The following is a 14,682-nucleotide window of genomic DNA, read 5'->3' as shown; positions in this document are numbered from 1 at the left end:
GTACAGTCCTCATGTCACAGCTGTTACTGGCGAGAAGAAAGTGAGAAAGAAGCCTCTGACGAGAGGGCAAGCTTAAACCTGCCACCGATTACACAGATCACAGTGTCAGAGGTACACTTTTAACAGAATAGCAATCTTAGAGGTCAGGTTGGGGAAAAAAAAAAAAAAAACAAGACAAAACTCCACCCTGGAAAGGGAAGATCAGAGCGTAGGGAGAGCAAGCTGTTAAGTCCCATTTCGCGAGTTTGTCTCCCCATTGCCACAGCAGCCGGGTCCTCCCGTAGGGTCTTCGCAGGGTCCTAGAAGGGCAGGTACCCTGACTTCCTCCCTACCTGTCCCGCTAGGGCGTGCGGAGCAGTCCAAGGCGACGCCCTAGCGGTGGGAATAGGAACACTCAGGCTGGAAGCTTCCTTTCCCTTCGACTTCCCCAGCTGGATCCCTAAGACCCAAAAGCCCAGGGAGAAGGAAATTCCAACTCCGTCCCGGTCCGCCCACGCCCCGTTTCTCTCTCCAGCTCGCTGCCTCTGCCTCTCCCGCTCCGATGCCACCGAGCCTTGTCGCCACTTCTGGGTGGCCGTCCGCCGGAGGAGGCTCCGAGCTCCCGAGCTCTGGGCAGGGAAATGGGGCAGGGTGAGTGAGCCGGTTTGGGGAGAGGCTGCGCAGCGCCCAGCGAGCGCGCGGCACCCCGCCCGCGGAACTGGGGGTGGCGCTGCCTCGGCCCGGCCCGCTCTGCGCCGAGCCTTCGCTAGGCTGCGGCTTTCTCCTCCCTTCAAGTTCTGGCTTGAGAGCCGAACTGTGAGCGCTCGGCCCGGGGGAGGGCACAGTGGGGCAGAAAGCCGCGGGAGAGAACAGGCGAGCCTCTGTCTCCTGAAAAGAAAGTAGGAGCCCTGGGTGGGAAAAGAGAAACGAGCCCTCCCAACTTTTATTCCAGTTTTTCCTGGGCGTTTTGTTTGTGCGCCCGGGGGTGCGCTGCAGGCGTGGCGGCTGAGCCTGTGCGCCTAGTCCCTACCCCCGCTCCTCCTCCTTGCAGCCGGGGCAGCGCCTCTCCTCCTCGTAGAGGCGCCAAATGGCTACCTAGTCAACCCCGCGGGGCGGGGGCTGCAGCGCTTGCAACTGCCGCAGCAGTTCCCGGCGCTCTAGGGCTGGGAGCCGGGCCCGCAGGTGGAAGCGCACTCCGGAGGCGGGCCCGCCCGGGGTTTGGGTGGCTCGGGCGGTCTCCTGAAGCGCGGCCAGCCCTGCTCAGGCCGCGGGAAGGCGCGCGTCCCGCCCTGACCGCTGGCCTCTCCCACTCCAGCAGTGACGCGCCGCCTGGGAGCTGGAGCCCGCGCAGCTACCCACAGGGTGATGGACGGCCGAGCCCCGAGCACGCAGGACGCCCAGGAGATGCAGACACCGCCCGCCGCCCTAGCTGGGTAAGCCGCGAGAGCCGCGCCGCCGCTCTCAGGGGAGGGTCGGGGCAGCGGGGTCTCTGCGCGTTCACCTGGCCGGCAACTCGCTGCTCTGCCAGCGGCCTTAGCTGGCTAACCCACACGCGGCCAGGGAGGCTGCTTCCTCCGGCCTCCTTGGAGGCCGCCCAGGGTTGGGGATCTGGTAGTTTTTCATTGCTTTCCTACTGGGGCTGCTCTGAGTTGCTGACGAGCAGCTGAATGCCAGGAATTGGGTGAGGAGTGCGGGAGCAAAAATTGTAACAAAGGGCCCCTTGTTGGGGCTCTGGGTGAGCGGCGGACGATACCTGTAAGTGAGCTCCTGGGAAGGTGGAAAAAGTTTTCTTGGACGCCAGCGGAGGCCCAGGCAGGTGAGCAATGTCAAGGTGACTCAGGAAGGGGCTTTCTGCGAGCGGTTGGAGGGCGAAGAGAGGGTGTACCAGCTGTCAGCCCGCTTGACAGTTCCAGGACCGGGCGGGGTGCGAGCCTCAGATTGGGGGTGTGTGTGCCTGTGACCAATTGCTGGTGCCAAAGACTAGCGCAAAGTCAGACTGCAAACAACCATACTTTCCTTTGTATCCACGTGTTTGAGGAGAGATTGGAGGTGAAGGGGCTGTCACATGGTGAGTTAATATTAAATGAAGCATGTCTTCCTGCCAGATATGCTAATATCACCTTGCTAAGCGTTTGGGTAAACAGTATTGAGAACAGGTAGTTCTGCAAGAGCTGGGGAGAACCTGAAAATATCCCTCTTCTTGGTAAACAGTGAAGACTTAACATGCGTGCTCGTTGAGTTTCTGAAGTGGGAAACCCCTTTGATACAGTATAACTTTTTCCTATGCTGTTCCCCCGCCTTGGTTCTTTTCTGATAATCTGATCTCAGAAATGCCCTAAAGGGAATAGAAACATTCCAGAAAAGAAGCCTTAAGGAAAAACAGACTTTGTAACCTATGAATGAGAGTTGCACAGTTTTCCTGATTGAGGAGTAGGGAAGTCATTTTTCCCTGGACCATGACAGGCTTTACTTAGAGGCAGGTCACAGCATGTTTATTCATCAGAGACCATTCGAACATTGGCAGTTGTCTAGAGGAAACATGGAAAAGTCTCAAAGCAACATGACTAATATAAAATATATTTAGAATAATATGTAGTATGTGAATTAATTCTTTCATTTTGTTTCAAATAGCTTCTCCCCTTTGCAAGGAGCTGTGCTACTGCTGACTTCAATTCCTATTCTTTCCCCAGGTTTTCCATTGTTTAGGTATTATCATATGTTTCTGTGCAGAGTCATATTAGGATGCATACGTAAAGAAATACTTGGGTAGAACGATGGTAATCATAATAGCATGAGCCGCTTAAGGGAGCTGCAGAGTGACGTAAATTGAAGATTAGACAGTTTTCAGGAATACTGGGATATATTAAGGTATCACAAAATAAGATAGGATTAGATGGGTAGATTTGAAAATGGATTAGGTTAAAGTACTTTTAAAAAAAGAACCTAGCATTTGCACATACACGAAATATACTTATGGGTATTTAGAAATCAGTTAATACTTTTTAGTAAAACACTTGAGATCAGATGGTTCTCAGAGGAAGGAATGGTAAGAGTTTGCTAGTGAGAAAGGTGACTATAGGTAAGATGCTTTAGAGTTTGTTTACTTTTGATAATTTAAAGGTTTAATAAGTTCTTTACTAAATGAATTTACAAAACTGTTTTATCTAATTTCTCAATTATGAAGAAAGTACTTTTAAGGAACTTTGCCCTCCTCTCTCCAAATTTAAGGAGTGACATCCGGAATAATGCTTCAGTATCATATCTATAAGCATCCCACTGTGTCATTTTACCTACATTATTTTATTTAGAGAAGTTATCAGTATATGAAAGTATAAACAAAAAATTACTTCTACTTTGTCTGTCTTCTTTCACTTATCTATCTTGTCTCTAGGCATATCCCAAGTGCCTATTACACAATATTTTTTGAATATTCGGTATTCAGTATTGCCTTTGTCATTTTTCTCAAAAAAAAAACCACAACAAGACATTTAAATGGTTTTAATTGTGAAAAATTTTATCCTAGGAATTGGTATTTAGGAGGTGGCAGGGAGCTAGCTCAGTCAATATGTTATAATAAATTGTTAGGTTTGGGAAGTAAATTCCTTATTATAAAACTACTTAAGTTATGACTCATTACTCTAATGGCTTACGAGGCCTAGTTTAACCCTTAATATTGTATATTACTGTTCTATAGGGCTTCTCTATAATTTTCCAGGTCTTGCATTGTTATAACAGGTCATTTTAAAGAAATTTAGGCAGGGGACACATGAGAGGCAACCATACATTGATATTTCTCTCCTTCTCCTTCCCTTCCCCTCTAAAGATAAAGAAATAAAAAATAAATAAATTTAGTGCAACTCCATATTTTATAAATGACAGTCTGATGTTGAGAGAGACTGAGTGACTTTACTGAAGTTCGATAGCAAATTAGTGGCAAAACCTGAAGGAAAATTTGGGACTAGTTGCATTAATTGTTTTTAATCTTTTTCTAACCACTATATGATACATTTAAATTTCAAATGATCATCTTAGGTACCTTAGCTTTAGAGCTACTTGTGCTTGTATTTATTACTAGCCCATACAGATATACTTAAAAAAAAAAAAGACTCTTTGAAATTTAAATGTCAGCAATGTAGTTGACCTTGCTTTGAGGAACCTTGATGTTTTGATTCTGAAACAATTTTCAGAAATGGTTGGGGAGTGGGTTGGGGAGGGGGGAAGGCTACTACTTTAAACTTTTTTGACTTTGGACCTAGGGACTTAATTGAAGATGGTGTAAAAATCAATGATTTAGCAGCTGCTTTCTTAAGCTTTTATGTGGATATATTACAGGTTCTGAAATTCACTGACTATATAAAACTGAGTTCTTGGTAACTAACATTTATTTACTACTTAGAATTTGAATGCATTAGCTAAAGTTTCAACACGAGCATTACCTGGGGATCTTAATACTAGTACCCATGCTCTCACAATGCTACATAGCCTGATTTTACCTGGTCTTGGACGAGGTCATGGAGTTTTTATTATTTTATATTTTATTTTTAATTATATTTTATTGATTATGCTATTACAATTTATCCCAATCCCCCCCCTTTTCTCCCTCCACTCCCCAATCCCCACACCTAAGTCCATGTTCATGGTCACACATATACGTTCTTTGGCTACTCTATTCCTAATGCTGTACTTTATATCCCCATGACCATTGTGTTACTACCAGTTTATACTTCTCAATCTTTTCAGCCCTTTTTCCCATTCCCCAATCCCCCTCCCATCTGGCAACCTTCAAAGTCCTCTCTGTATGTATGATTCAGTTTCCATTCTTTTTCTTTATTTTGTTTTTTAGATTCAATTTTGTATAGGTATGTATTTGTTGCCATTTTATTGCTCATATTTTGTATGTCCCTAAAGACCCTTTAACATTTCATAACACTGGTTTGATGGTGATGTACTCTTTTAGCTTTATCTTGCTGAGAAGCTCTTTATTTGTCTTTGGTTCTAAATGATACCATTGCTGAGCAGAGCAATCTTGACTGCAGGTCCTTGCTTTACATCACTTAGAATGTTTTTTTTGTTGTTGTTTTGTTTTGTTTTTTGCCAATTGCTTCTAGCTCCAAAGTTTCTTTCCAGAAATCAGCTGACAGTCTCATGTAGGCTCCATTGTAGGTAACTACTTTTTCCTTGCTCCTTTTAAAATTCTTTGTCTTTAAACTTTGGCATTTTAGTTTTGATGTGTCTTGGCGTAAGCATCTTTGGGTTCATCTTGTTTGGGACTCTCTGTGCTTCCTGGACTTGCATGCCTATTTCCTTCATCAAATTAGGGAAGTTTTCTTTCATTATTTTTTCAAATAGATTTCCAATTTCTTGCTGTCTTCTCCTTCTGGCATCCCTATGATGCGAATGTTGGGATGCTTGAAGTTGTCGCAGAAGCTCCTTACACTGTCCTCATTTTTACGGGTTCTTTTTTCTTCTTGCTGTTATGATTCATTGCTTTTGCTTCCTTATATTGCAAATCACTGATTTGATTATTGGCTTCATCCACTCTACAGTTGATTCCCTGGAAGTTGTTCTTTATTTCAATTAGTTAATCATTTGTTTCTGACTGGATCTTTTTTTATGCTTTTGAGATCCTCGCTAAATTCCTTGAGCATGCTTATAACCAGTGTTTTGAACTCTGCATCTGATAGATTGCTTATCTTCATTTTGTTAGTTTTCATTTTCTGGAGATTTGTCTGTCCTTTCATTTGGGCCATGTTTCTTTGTCTCCTCACTTTGGCAGACATATTAGGCTGAGCTGCTGTGCTTCCCAGGCCTGGTGGAGTGGCCTAATATAGTAGGTGTTCTGAAGGGTCCAGTGGCACAGCCTCCCCTAGTACCCAAGCTGGTACTTGAGGTGTGCCCAATGTGTGGGCTCTGTAAACCCTCCTCTTGTAGTTGGGCCTTAATTGCTGTTGGCACATCCAAGGTTAGCTACTACCTGTCTTCTGTCTGAGGTCCCACAGCATAAGCTACAAAGCAATCTGCAGATGGCTGCTACTTGTGCTGGGCTTGGAGGTGGCCAGGCAAAGCCAGACAGTGAGGCAAGGCTGGTTGTTGCTGGATAGTGCCAGGCCTGGGGCAACTTAGCAAGAGCTATGGGGCTTGCTGAAGCCAGATGCTGCTTGTTTGAGAGAATTTAGGAAAGTCTGAAGCATGGGCTAAGACAACCCATTTGTATGGAAAATCCACTGGAAACAGCTTGGGTGGACCTGAAAGTTGAGTGGGTCAGGGCTCAGGGAATCACCAGGGTGGGGCAAACAGTGCGAGCCAAGTTGATGGAGTCTCAGATATGGTACCTGTTTGCTCGCTCTGTGGGAGGAGGGCTCAGGAAGGGAACAGTGACAGCAATTCTATTTGGGAAAAAGCTGCCCCCAAGATCTTGCCCTGATGCCAGACAACTCAGTTCCTCTGAGTGTGTTTCTGGTGCCTTTCAACCCGCTGGAGCTCAGAGGGAATAAGTCTGTTAAGTCTGTGTGTGGGCTCTTTAAGAGGAACTCCCTGGGATTCCAGCAGTTTCTGTCTTCCACAGCCTCAATCCCTGCTAGTTTTTACAGCCAAAAGTTATGGCAACTTCACATTCTGGCATTGGAACCCTGGGCTGGAGTGCCTGTTGTGGGGTTAGGAACCTTCGCTCCTAATATATTCCTGCTGATTTTTATTTGCCACCCTTGGGTGTGGGACCAGCCCATTTACATCTCCACCCCTCCTACCAGTCTTGATGTAGTTTCCTCTTTAATTCTGTAATTGTAGAACTTACAAGCAGCTCAGTTTTTGATGGTTCTGAATGATGGTTGTTCTATGGTTTAGTTGTCATTTTGATGTGGTTGTGGGAGGCGAACCGGGTTTATGGATGCTGTCATCTTGGGCATGGAGTTTTAAAATGCGACTCAGGTGATTCTTATATGCATCCACATCTGAGGACCTTTGATTGAGTAGATCTCAACAGGTGAGATGGAGATGAAGCCATAAAGGGAGTGGAAGGTGATGTTAATCATTTTACAGGAACTCAATACCCTAACTTTCAGCTTTATTTTGCTTTTTTAAATTAAAGATCCATTTAAGTGCTTTACAGTATTAGTATTTTGTAAAAAAACAAAACAAAACTGTTACTCCTTTTTGAAGAAATATATTAACTGTTACAACTGTGGAAACTGAGGCTCAAAGAGCGTAACACAGCAAGGCTACACAGCTCTAAGGGATGAAAGATGAAAGAGTAAGGGAACAGCGTCTGGTCCCGTAACCTGTGTTCCTCCTCCTCACCAGGCCCATTGGTACCAGTACATTTGCTTTCGTGGATTTTACTCAGGGGCTAAAGAATATTTTTGTTTAAAGTGGTTTTATAAATGCCTTCTCTTGATTTAAAAAAATTATTTAAAAATAATTTTATTTTTTAAAAACTCCTACAAATTCTAATGCATAAGAAACTCAATGCTTAGCATTGAAAAGGAACTTAAATATTTGGTTTATGTCTTCAGAACCATGTTTAACATCTTTGTGTTTGGAATGATATAATTTAACTCAGTAAACTGACAGTTTGCTTTTGTCACATGACAATCTGTATTTGTTTTTGCTATTAGGCATCTATTAAAGTTATTTGCTAAATAAGAAAAGTGAAATTGTTTACTAAGATGATGCTAGACTTTTTGTTCCAAGTCTAATTTTCTCTGAATTTGTTAGAGGGTAATTGAATAGCATTATGACCTTACTGTATTATTGAAATGCCAAATTTGTTTATGTAATAGTAAATGCCAAGCTTCAGGTTACTGAAACGAGTTATAATTATTTATAACTTGTGAACCCTCATTTTATGTAAAACATGTTTTTCTAGGTACTGGAAGATTGACTCCTGATATTAAGAGCTTTACTAAAATTATCTGTAACTATGCAGGAAAAAATAAAGAAACGATGTTTATGTAGAAGTGGTACTGTTTTTAAAAATAAAAATGAAACTTTTTACTATAAGAAACCGCATAGATCACAGTCTGGTCAATGAGTGCTATCAATTCAAAGATTATTTACAACTAGCCTCTTCATAAGAAAAATTTAAATATCATACAGTCTTATAATTTGTACATGAAAAAAGCAAATTTGACAGCAATCCTAAAAATTCACATGGCATTACTAACCATAGATTATAAAGCTAAAAGAAACTTTATCAAAATGTCATTAATTATATATATAATAAATTTCGATTGACATGCCTGAAAAAATTTATTATTTTTTAGTATATTTTATTGATTATGCTATTACAGTTGTCCCCTGTATTCCCTTCCACCCTGCACTCTCCTCCCACCAGCAATTCTCTCCCACCCCCCGCCCCACGCCACTTAGTTCATGTCCATGGGTCATACATATAAGTTCTTTGTCTTTTACATAGAAAAGGTACTTTTATGCTAACTTGAAAACATTATATTTAGAACTTGAAGTGCAACAGCACAACTCACTGATCAGCAAACGATGGCTCAGCAAATTGTCTCAGAATGGGCCCTCTACATGTATTTGTTTTTCTTTTCTCCAGTTTTTTTAATTTTGATAAGATATACATGATATAAAATTTACCACTTAACCATTTTAAGTTCCAGTGGTATTAAGCACATTCATATTATTGTGCAACCGTCACCAATGACCCACCTCCAGCATGCTTTTCATTTTGTAAAACTGAAAGTCTGTACCATTAAACAAAACTCCTGTTCTCCTCCTCTTCCCAGTCCTGGTAATCACCATTCCACCTTCTTGGTCTGTTATTTTGACGACTTCAGATACTTCATATAAATAGAATCAAACATTTTCTTTATCTTTTTGTGACTGGCTTATTTCACGCAGCATAATGTCCTCAAGACTCATCCATATTGTATCATATCAAAATCTCCTTCCTTTTTAAGGCTGAATAATAAATAATACTCCATTGTATGCATATATAACTTTTTTGCTTATCCATTCATCTGTCATTGGGCACTGGGGTTGCTTCCATATTTTAGTGATTATAAATAATGCTGCTAGGAAAATGGGTGTGTGAATACCTCTTTGAAAACTTGCTTTTACTTTTTGGGAGTATAGAGCCAGAAATGGAATTGCTGGATGCTATGGTCATTTCATTTTTAGTTTTTTGAGGCCCACTATACTGTTTTCCATAGTAGCTGAACCATTTTACAGTCCCAACAACAGTGCACAAGGTTTCTAATTTTTCTACATCCTCACCAACCCTCATCATGGCCATTCTGATGAGGGTGGTAGCTCCGTGAAGTTTTGATTTGCATTTCCCAAATGATAGTGATACTGAGTGTCATGTCATGCTTTTGTCTATTCATAGATCTTCTTGTGAGTAATGTTTATTTAAGTCCTATGCTTATTTTTTAATTGATTGTTTGCTTTTGGGGTTTTTTTGTTTGTTGATTTCAGGGTTTTGTTTTTATATTTTATTTCTGTATTTTTAGAGAGAGGGGAAGGAAGGGAGAAATAGGGGGAGAGAAACACCAGTGTGCGAGAGACACACTGGTGGGTTGCTTTACCCAAACCCACAACAGGGGCCTAGCTGTCGCAACCCAGGCATGTGCCCTGACCAGGAATCAAACCTGCGACCTTTTACTGTGGATGAGACTCAACCAACTGAGCCAGGCTGGTCAGGGCGAGTGTTAGAAGTTGTTACATATTCTGGATATTAATTTCTAATCCTCTACCTGTTTTTGCAGAGAGTTCTATTGGCTTTGAAACATATCTACTTATTTGCAATATTGTATATGACTGCTTTCATGTTATATTTGAGTAGTCTAGACAGAGAATATGTGGCCTGCAAAGCTAAAAAATTTGTATGCTGCCCATATACAGAAAAAGTTTGTCGATACGCCCAGCCTAACTAATAAAATTGGCAAATGAAATAGCGATTATTTAATTTAAAGTTTATTTCCTGGAGAGTCCTCTAAGTATTGGACTTAAAAATAAATTGCAACAAAATTATTTATATTCTGTTTGTATAAAATAATATGTATCTTATAGCAAAAAGTTTTGCAGAATTGTGGCTGCTAATTGATACTTTTTTTTTCTTAAGTGAAGCCTTAAGCTTGGCCCCTTGGTAAGCTTTGTGGAATTTTAACATTTATAAGATGTTCGAATATATGTTATAGAGAAGATCTAAACTTCTGTGCTGGAGAAACTATCTCAGAAAATGACTGATATGTGGTTAGAATATTTAGAAATAGATGTGCCTACGAGCTGGACTAAAGGTAGAAGGAGTTTCTATTTGGGGTTTTGAGTCTGTACTTATTTTATGAATTAAATCAAGTAGTATTTATAGTATTCAGCAACCATTTTTATTGCTAAAGATACTTTATATCTCTAAGCTTTTAGTGTTCTAACATTAGTATGATAGTTGTTTTATGCCTTTCTAAAATAACTTTGCTTTGCTGAATTTTTTCCCATCTGTTATAGTAAAAACAAACTAAGAGTATGGGAGAAAGAAGTTTCCCATGACTATTTATAAAGGGCCAAAGTGTCTTTAGCTTTGCATACAAACTTAACAGCTGAGGAATGAATTTTTTTGGAAAAGGCTCTCAAAGACTGACTAATTTTAGAAGATGCTAGAGTGAACTTGGGTTATATTATTAATATAGTTTAAGTTCACAGTACTGTTTATAGATTGAAATAAGTTAAAATTATTTACTGACTTTAGATCTACTATTGAATCGTGCAGTAGTTTGACAAATAAAGGATTTAATTGGGATGGTCATAGGTCACTTAAGACAGGAAAGAATGCAAAGGCAAGAAAAATAATTTAAGTTCAACTCAGATATCTGAAAATTTATTACTGTTTAGAACTTTTACACTTGATCTTAGCCAGAACACTGAGAAATAATTACTATTTGTAACTTTTAACACATTTTAAATAGTTACAAATATTTACAAAGATCAGAATTTCCAAGTTTCCTTGGCAATAAATGAAGGTATTTGAGTTTCCGACATGTGTGATGGGCCATATCATGATTACATCTGTGTTTTTTCATGGTATATAGCTCAGGGAAATAACTCAGAAGCAGGCCTTCAGGAATTTGGTGGGAAGAGCGAAGCACGCTGCAAAATTGGGTCACTTTCTTAACTGCCTATTTTCTAGAAAAAAAAATGTGGCCTTGTTAAGGCTTTGAGGTTTTTGGTTGTGAGATAAGAGTGGACATGCTGGGTGAGCAGGGGGTCCCTCACTTGAATTTTCTCTAATTATTCTTGTTCCACTCCATTGGGGCCCCCTGTCCCATTGATATGAGAGCATTAGAAATAGTACACATAATTGGTTAAAAAAAGTGGGAAGTATGTGTTCACGGAACAGAAATTTTCTTTTATAATTGCCCCAGGCTCGTAGAAAATTACTTTGGGCAAAATTAAGGGCAAAAATGCCAAAAATTGTGGGATTTGATGTTTGAAAGTGAAGTGATTTGGAGGCAAGCCTCTGAAATGGAATAAAAAAAAGAACCTGAATTTTGGTAATTTGTGTCCAAAATGTGGTTGTGCCTATAAATGAATGATTCTGACTTCTTACATGATATTTGTTAAAATTAAATATACCATTTCAAACTAACACCTATCCCTCTTAAACTATTCCAAAGAATGTAAGGAGAGGGAAGACATCCTATCTGTTATGAGACCAGCATTATCCTAATTCCAAACCCAGATAAAGACACTATAAAGAAAGAAAATTACAAGCCAGTATCCCTGATGCATTTAGATGCTAAAATCCTCAACAAAATATTATCAAAGCAGATGCAGCAACATATTAAAAAGATCATATACCATGATCAAGTGGGATTTATTCTGGTGATGCAAGGTTGGTACAATATCTGCAAATCAATAAATATGATGTAACACATAAAACCACATGATGCTATCAATACATGCAGAAAAAGCATTTAGTTAAATCTATCACCCATTTATGATAAAAACTCTTAGGAAAGTGGGAACAGAGGGAACACACCTCAACATAATAAAAGCCATATATGACAAAACAACTGCCAGCATCATACTCGATGGGTAAAAACTACAAGCCTTCCCCTTAAGATTGTGAACAAGACAGGGATATCCTCTTTCACCTCTTTTATTCAACAGAGTACTGAAGTCCTAGCCACAGCAATTAGACAAGAAGAAGAAATAAAAGACATGCAAATTGTAAAAAAAAAAAAAAAGAGTAAAACTGTTGTCATTTGCAGATGACTTTATATTATGTTGTATATAGAGAATCCTAAAAATTCCACCAAAAATAAAAAACTACTAGAAGTGATAAATGAGTTCAGCAAAGTAGCAGGATACAAAATAAATATCCAGGAATCAGTAACATTTGCTTAAACCAATAATGAACTATCAGAAAGGGAAACTAAGAAAACACTCCCATTTAAAATTGCATCAAAAATAAATAAAATACTTAGGAATAAGTTTAACCAAGAATGTAAAAAGCCTGTACTCAGGAAATTTTAAGACACTGAAGAAAGAAATTAAAGAAGATACAAAGAAGCAGAAGCATATATTGTGTTCATGGATAGGAAGAATCAATAGCATTGAAATGTCTATACTGCCCAAAGAAGGCTATAGATTTACCACAGTTCCTATCAAGATACCAATAGTGTATTTCACAGAAATAGAACAAATATTCCAAAAATCTATATGGAACCACAGAAGACCCTGAACAGCCACAGCAATCTTGACAAAGAAGAACAAAGTTGGAGGGATCATGCTACCTGACATCAAACTACACTACAAGACCATAGAAATCAAAACAGCATTGTTTTGATTTCTGGGTGAAAAAGGTGAAGGTATTCAGCAAAAGAAACGAACAAGCAAGCAAGCAAAACTCATTCATAGACACAGACAACAGATTGATGATCAACAGAGGGAAATGCAGGTGGAGAGGTAGAGGAGGGAATGGGGGCATAAATGGTGATGGAAGGAGATGACTTGGGGTGGGGAACACAGAATATAGTGCACAGATGATGTATTATAGAACTGTACACCTGAAATATATATGGTTTTATTAACCAATGTCACCCTAATAATTTTTAAAAATTTTATCGTTCAATTACAGTTGTCTGCATTTTCTCCCCACCCCACCCCCCACCCCAGCTAAACCCCCCTTCCTCCCTTGCTTCCACCCTCCCCCTTAGTTTTGTCCATGTGTCCTTTATAGTAGTTCCTGAAAAGCCTTCTCCCCACAGTCCTCTCCCCCCCCCCTCTGGCTGTTGTTAGATTGTTCTTAATTTCAATGTTTCTGGTTATATTTTGTTTGCTTTTTTCTTTTGCTAATTATGTTCCAGTTAAAGGTGGAATCATATGGTATTTGTCTCTCACTGCCTGGCTTATTTCACTTAGCATAATGCTCTCCAGTTCCATCCATGCTGTTGCAAAGGGTATAAGCTCTTTCTTTCTCTCTGCTGTGTAGAATTCCATTGTGTAAATGTACCATAGTTTTTTGATCCACTCATTTGCTGATGGGCACTTAGGTTGCTTCTAGCACTTGGCTATTGTAAATTGTGCTGCTACGAACAATAAATTTAATAAAAGTAAATACATTAAAAATATAAATATACCATTTCACTTTCTTGCCTAACGTTACAGCTTCTATATTATACCAAGATATATTTGTAAGGAAGGTAGAGTTAAGGTAGTCAAACCTAGGTGGGTCATTTGTCACTAGTCCTTGAGGATTTTCATCTCTCTAACCTGCACACATGCTATTTTACTTCTGGAGAATGGAAGTAAGGAAGTATTTAGTCATTCCAAGGGGAGTTGTGTCACAGGAACACAGTTTTAACAGCTGCTGCAGGCATGTATCAGCTCAGAGATGCTGGAAAAACAGGAAATTGAGTCGCTACATCTGAAAATGGCTACCACCCTGCCATTTGCAGGTCTGATAGATGTGCCCTAGTTTCTCAAACAATTAAGTCAATGGCAGTCAAAATAACTATGTGAGCCATCGACTATATTTCCCCCTTTGTGCTATAGTGGATGCAAGGTATGCACACAACGGGAGTGTCAGAGAGAGGAACAATCTTTTGTTTCTCTTTTCTTTTATATCTGATAGTCAAGTAGCACCACTTTAATAGAAAGAGGAAAGAGAGTCACTGTCTTAAAGGATGCATGTATATTTTATGGTCTGAAGCAGTTACTGTTACTCTCAGGCATTTGTGACTCAGTTATTAGTTGACAGTAAGACTCCTACACAGTGTCGAAGGGTCATTTAATTTTCACATGAGTACTGTACCAGATGATGGGAATGGATTCTTCCCATCTTTTGTTCCTAACTACTATACCTATTGAAAGAGAAACTAGATTCTTCAACTTAAAAAGTTGGATATATAATACCCATTCTCTCCCTTTTATTAAACCCTTAGTGATCTGCTTATGTTTTTACACTACTACTTCATGGAAAAATTGAATGTTGTAAGTTGTGAAAGTGAGAATTTTCCTGGCATTTTCCTTTTTTTAGTTAGCCAAGTAGATGCATGCTGAGCTAAATAGAAACATAGAGATAATTAAATTTTTACTTGGGGATGTAGATGAAGAAAGGAACAAGAAAATGGGCAAAATATATTCAGTGAATGGAAAATCAAAAACAGAACAGTCTCTGATGGGGGCAAAGGCAATGCTGCTAAATGTTAGACGGGGCCGGCATAAACCTGCAGTTTGAGCTTTGAA

At 39.9% G+C, this 14,682-nt stretch overlaps 1 protein-coding gene across 2 annotated transcripts in view; it reads left to right on the top strand.

Moving 5' to 3' along the window:
• Positions 1–394: 394 nt before the first annotated feature.
• The window catches only part of COBLL1 (cordon-bleu WH2 repeat protein like 1), a 159,865-nt gene continuing 145,577 nt past the window's right edge, over positions 395–14,682 (top strand). Inside the window, exons 1-2 of one of the 2 annotated variants that reach the window (XM_037143073.2) lie at positions 395–630; positions 1,295–1,412. In XM_037143073.2, the coding sequence (XP_036998968.2) occupies positions 621–630; positions 1,295–1,412 (128 nt within the window). In that variant the 5' untranslated portion in view covers positions 395–620. Of the gene's footprint in view, positions 631–788; positions 879–1,294; positions 1,413–14,682 lie in introns of those variants that run through there. The other variant, XM_053665174.1, reaches the window with a different exon arrangement.

This window comes from Artibeus jamaicensis, unplaced genomic scaffold (genome assembly GCF_021234435.1).
Source record: "Artibeus jamaicensis isolate MK-2021 breed Jamaican fruit bat unplaced genomic scaffold, CSHL_Jam_final contig_391, whole genome shotgun sequence".
Taxonomy (NCBI): Eukaryota; Metazoa; Chordata; class Mammalia; order Chiroptera; family Phyllostomidae; genus Artibeus; species Artibeus jamaicensis.
The sequence above is the reverse complement of the archived record's forward strand: the minus strand, read 5'-3'. Positions and strand labels throughout refer to the sequence as shown.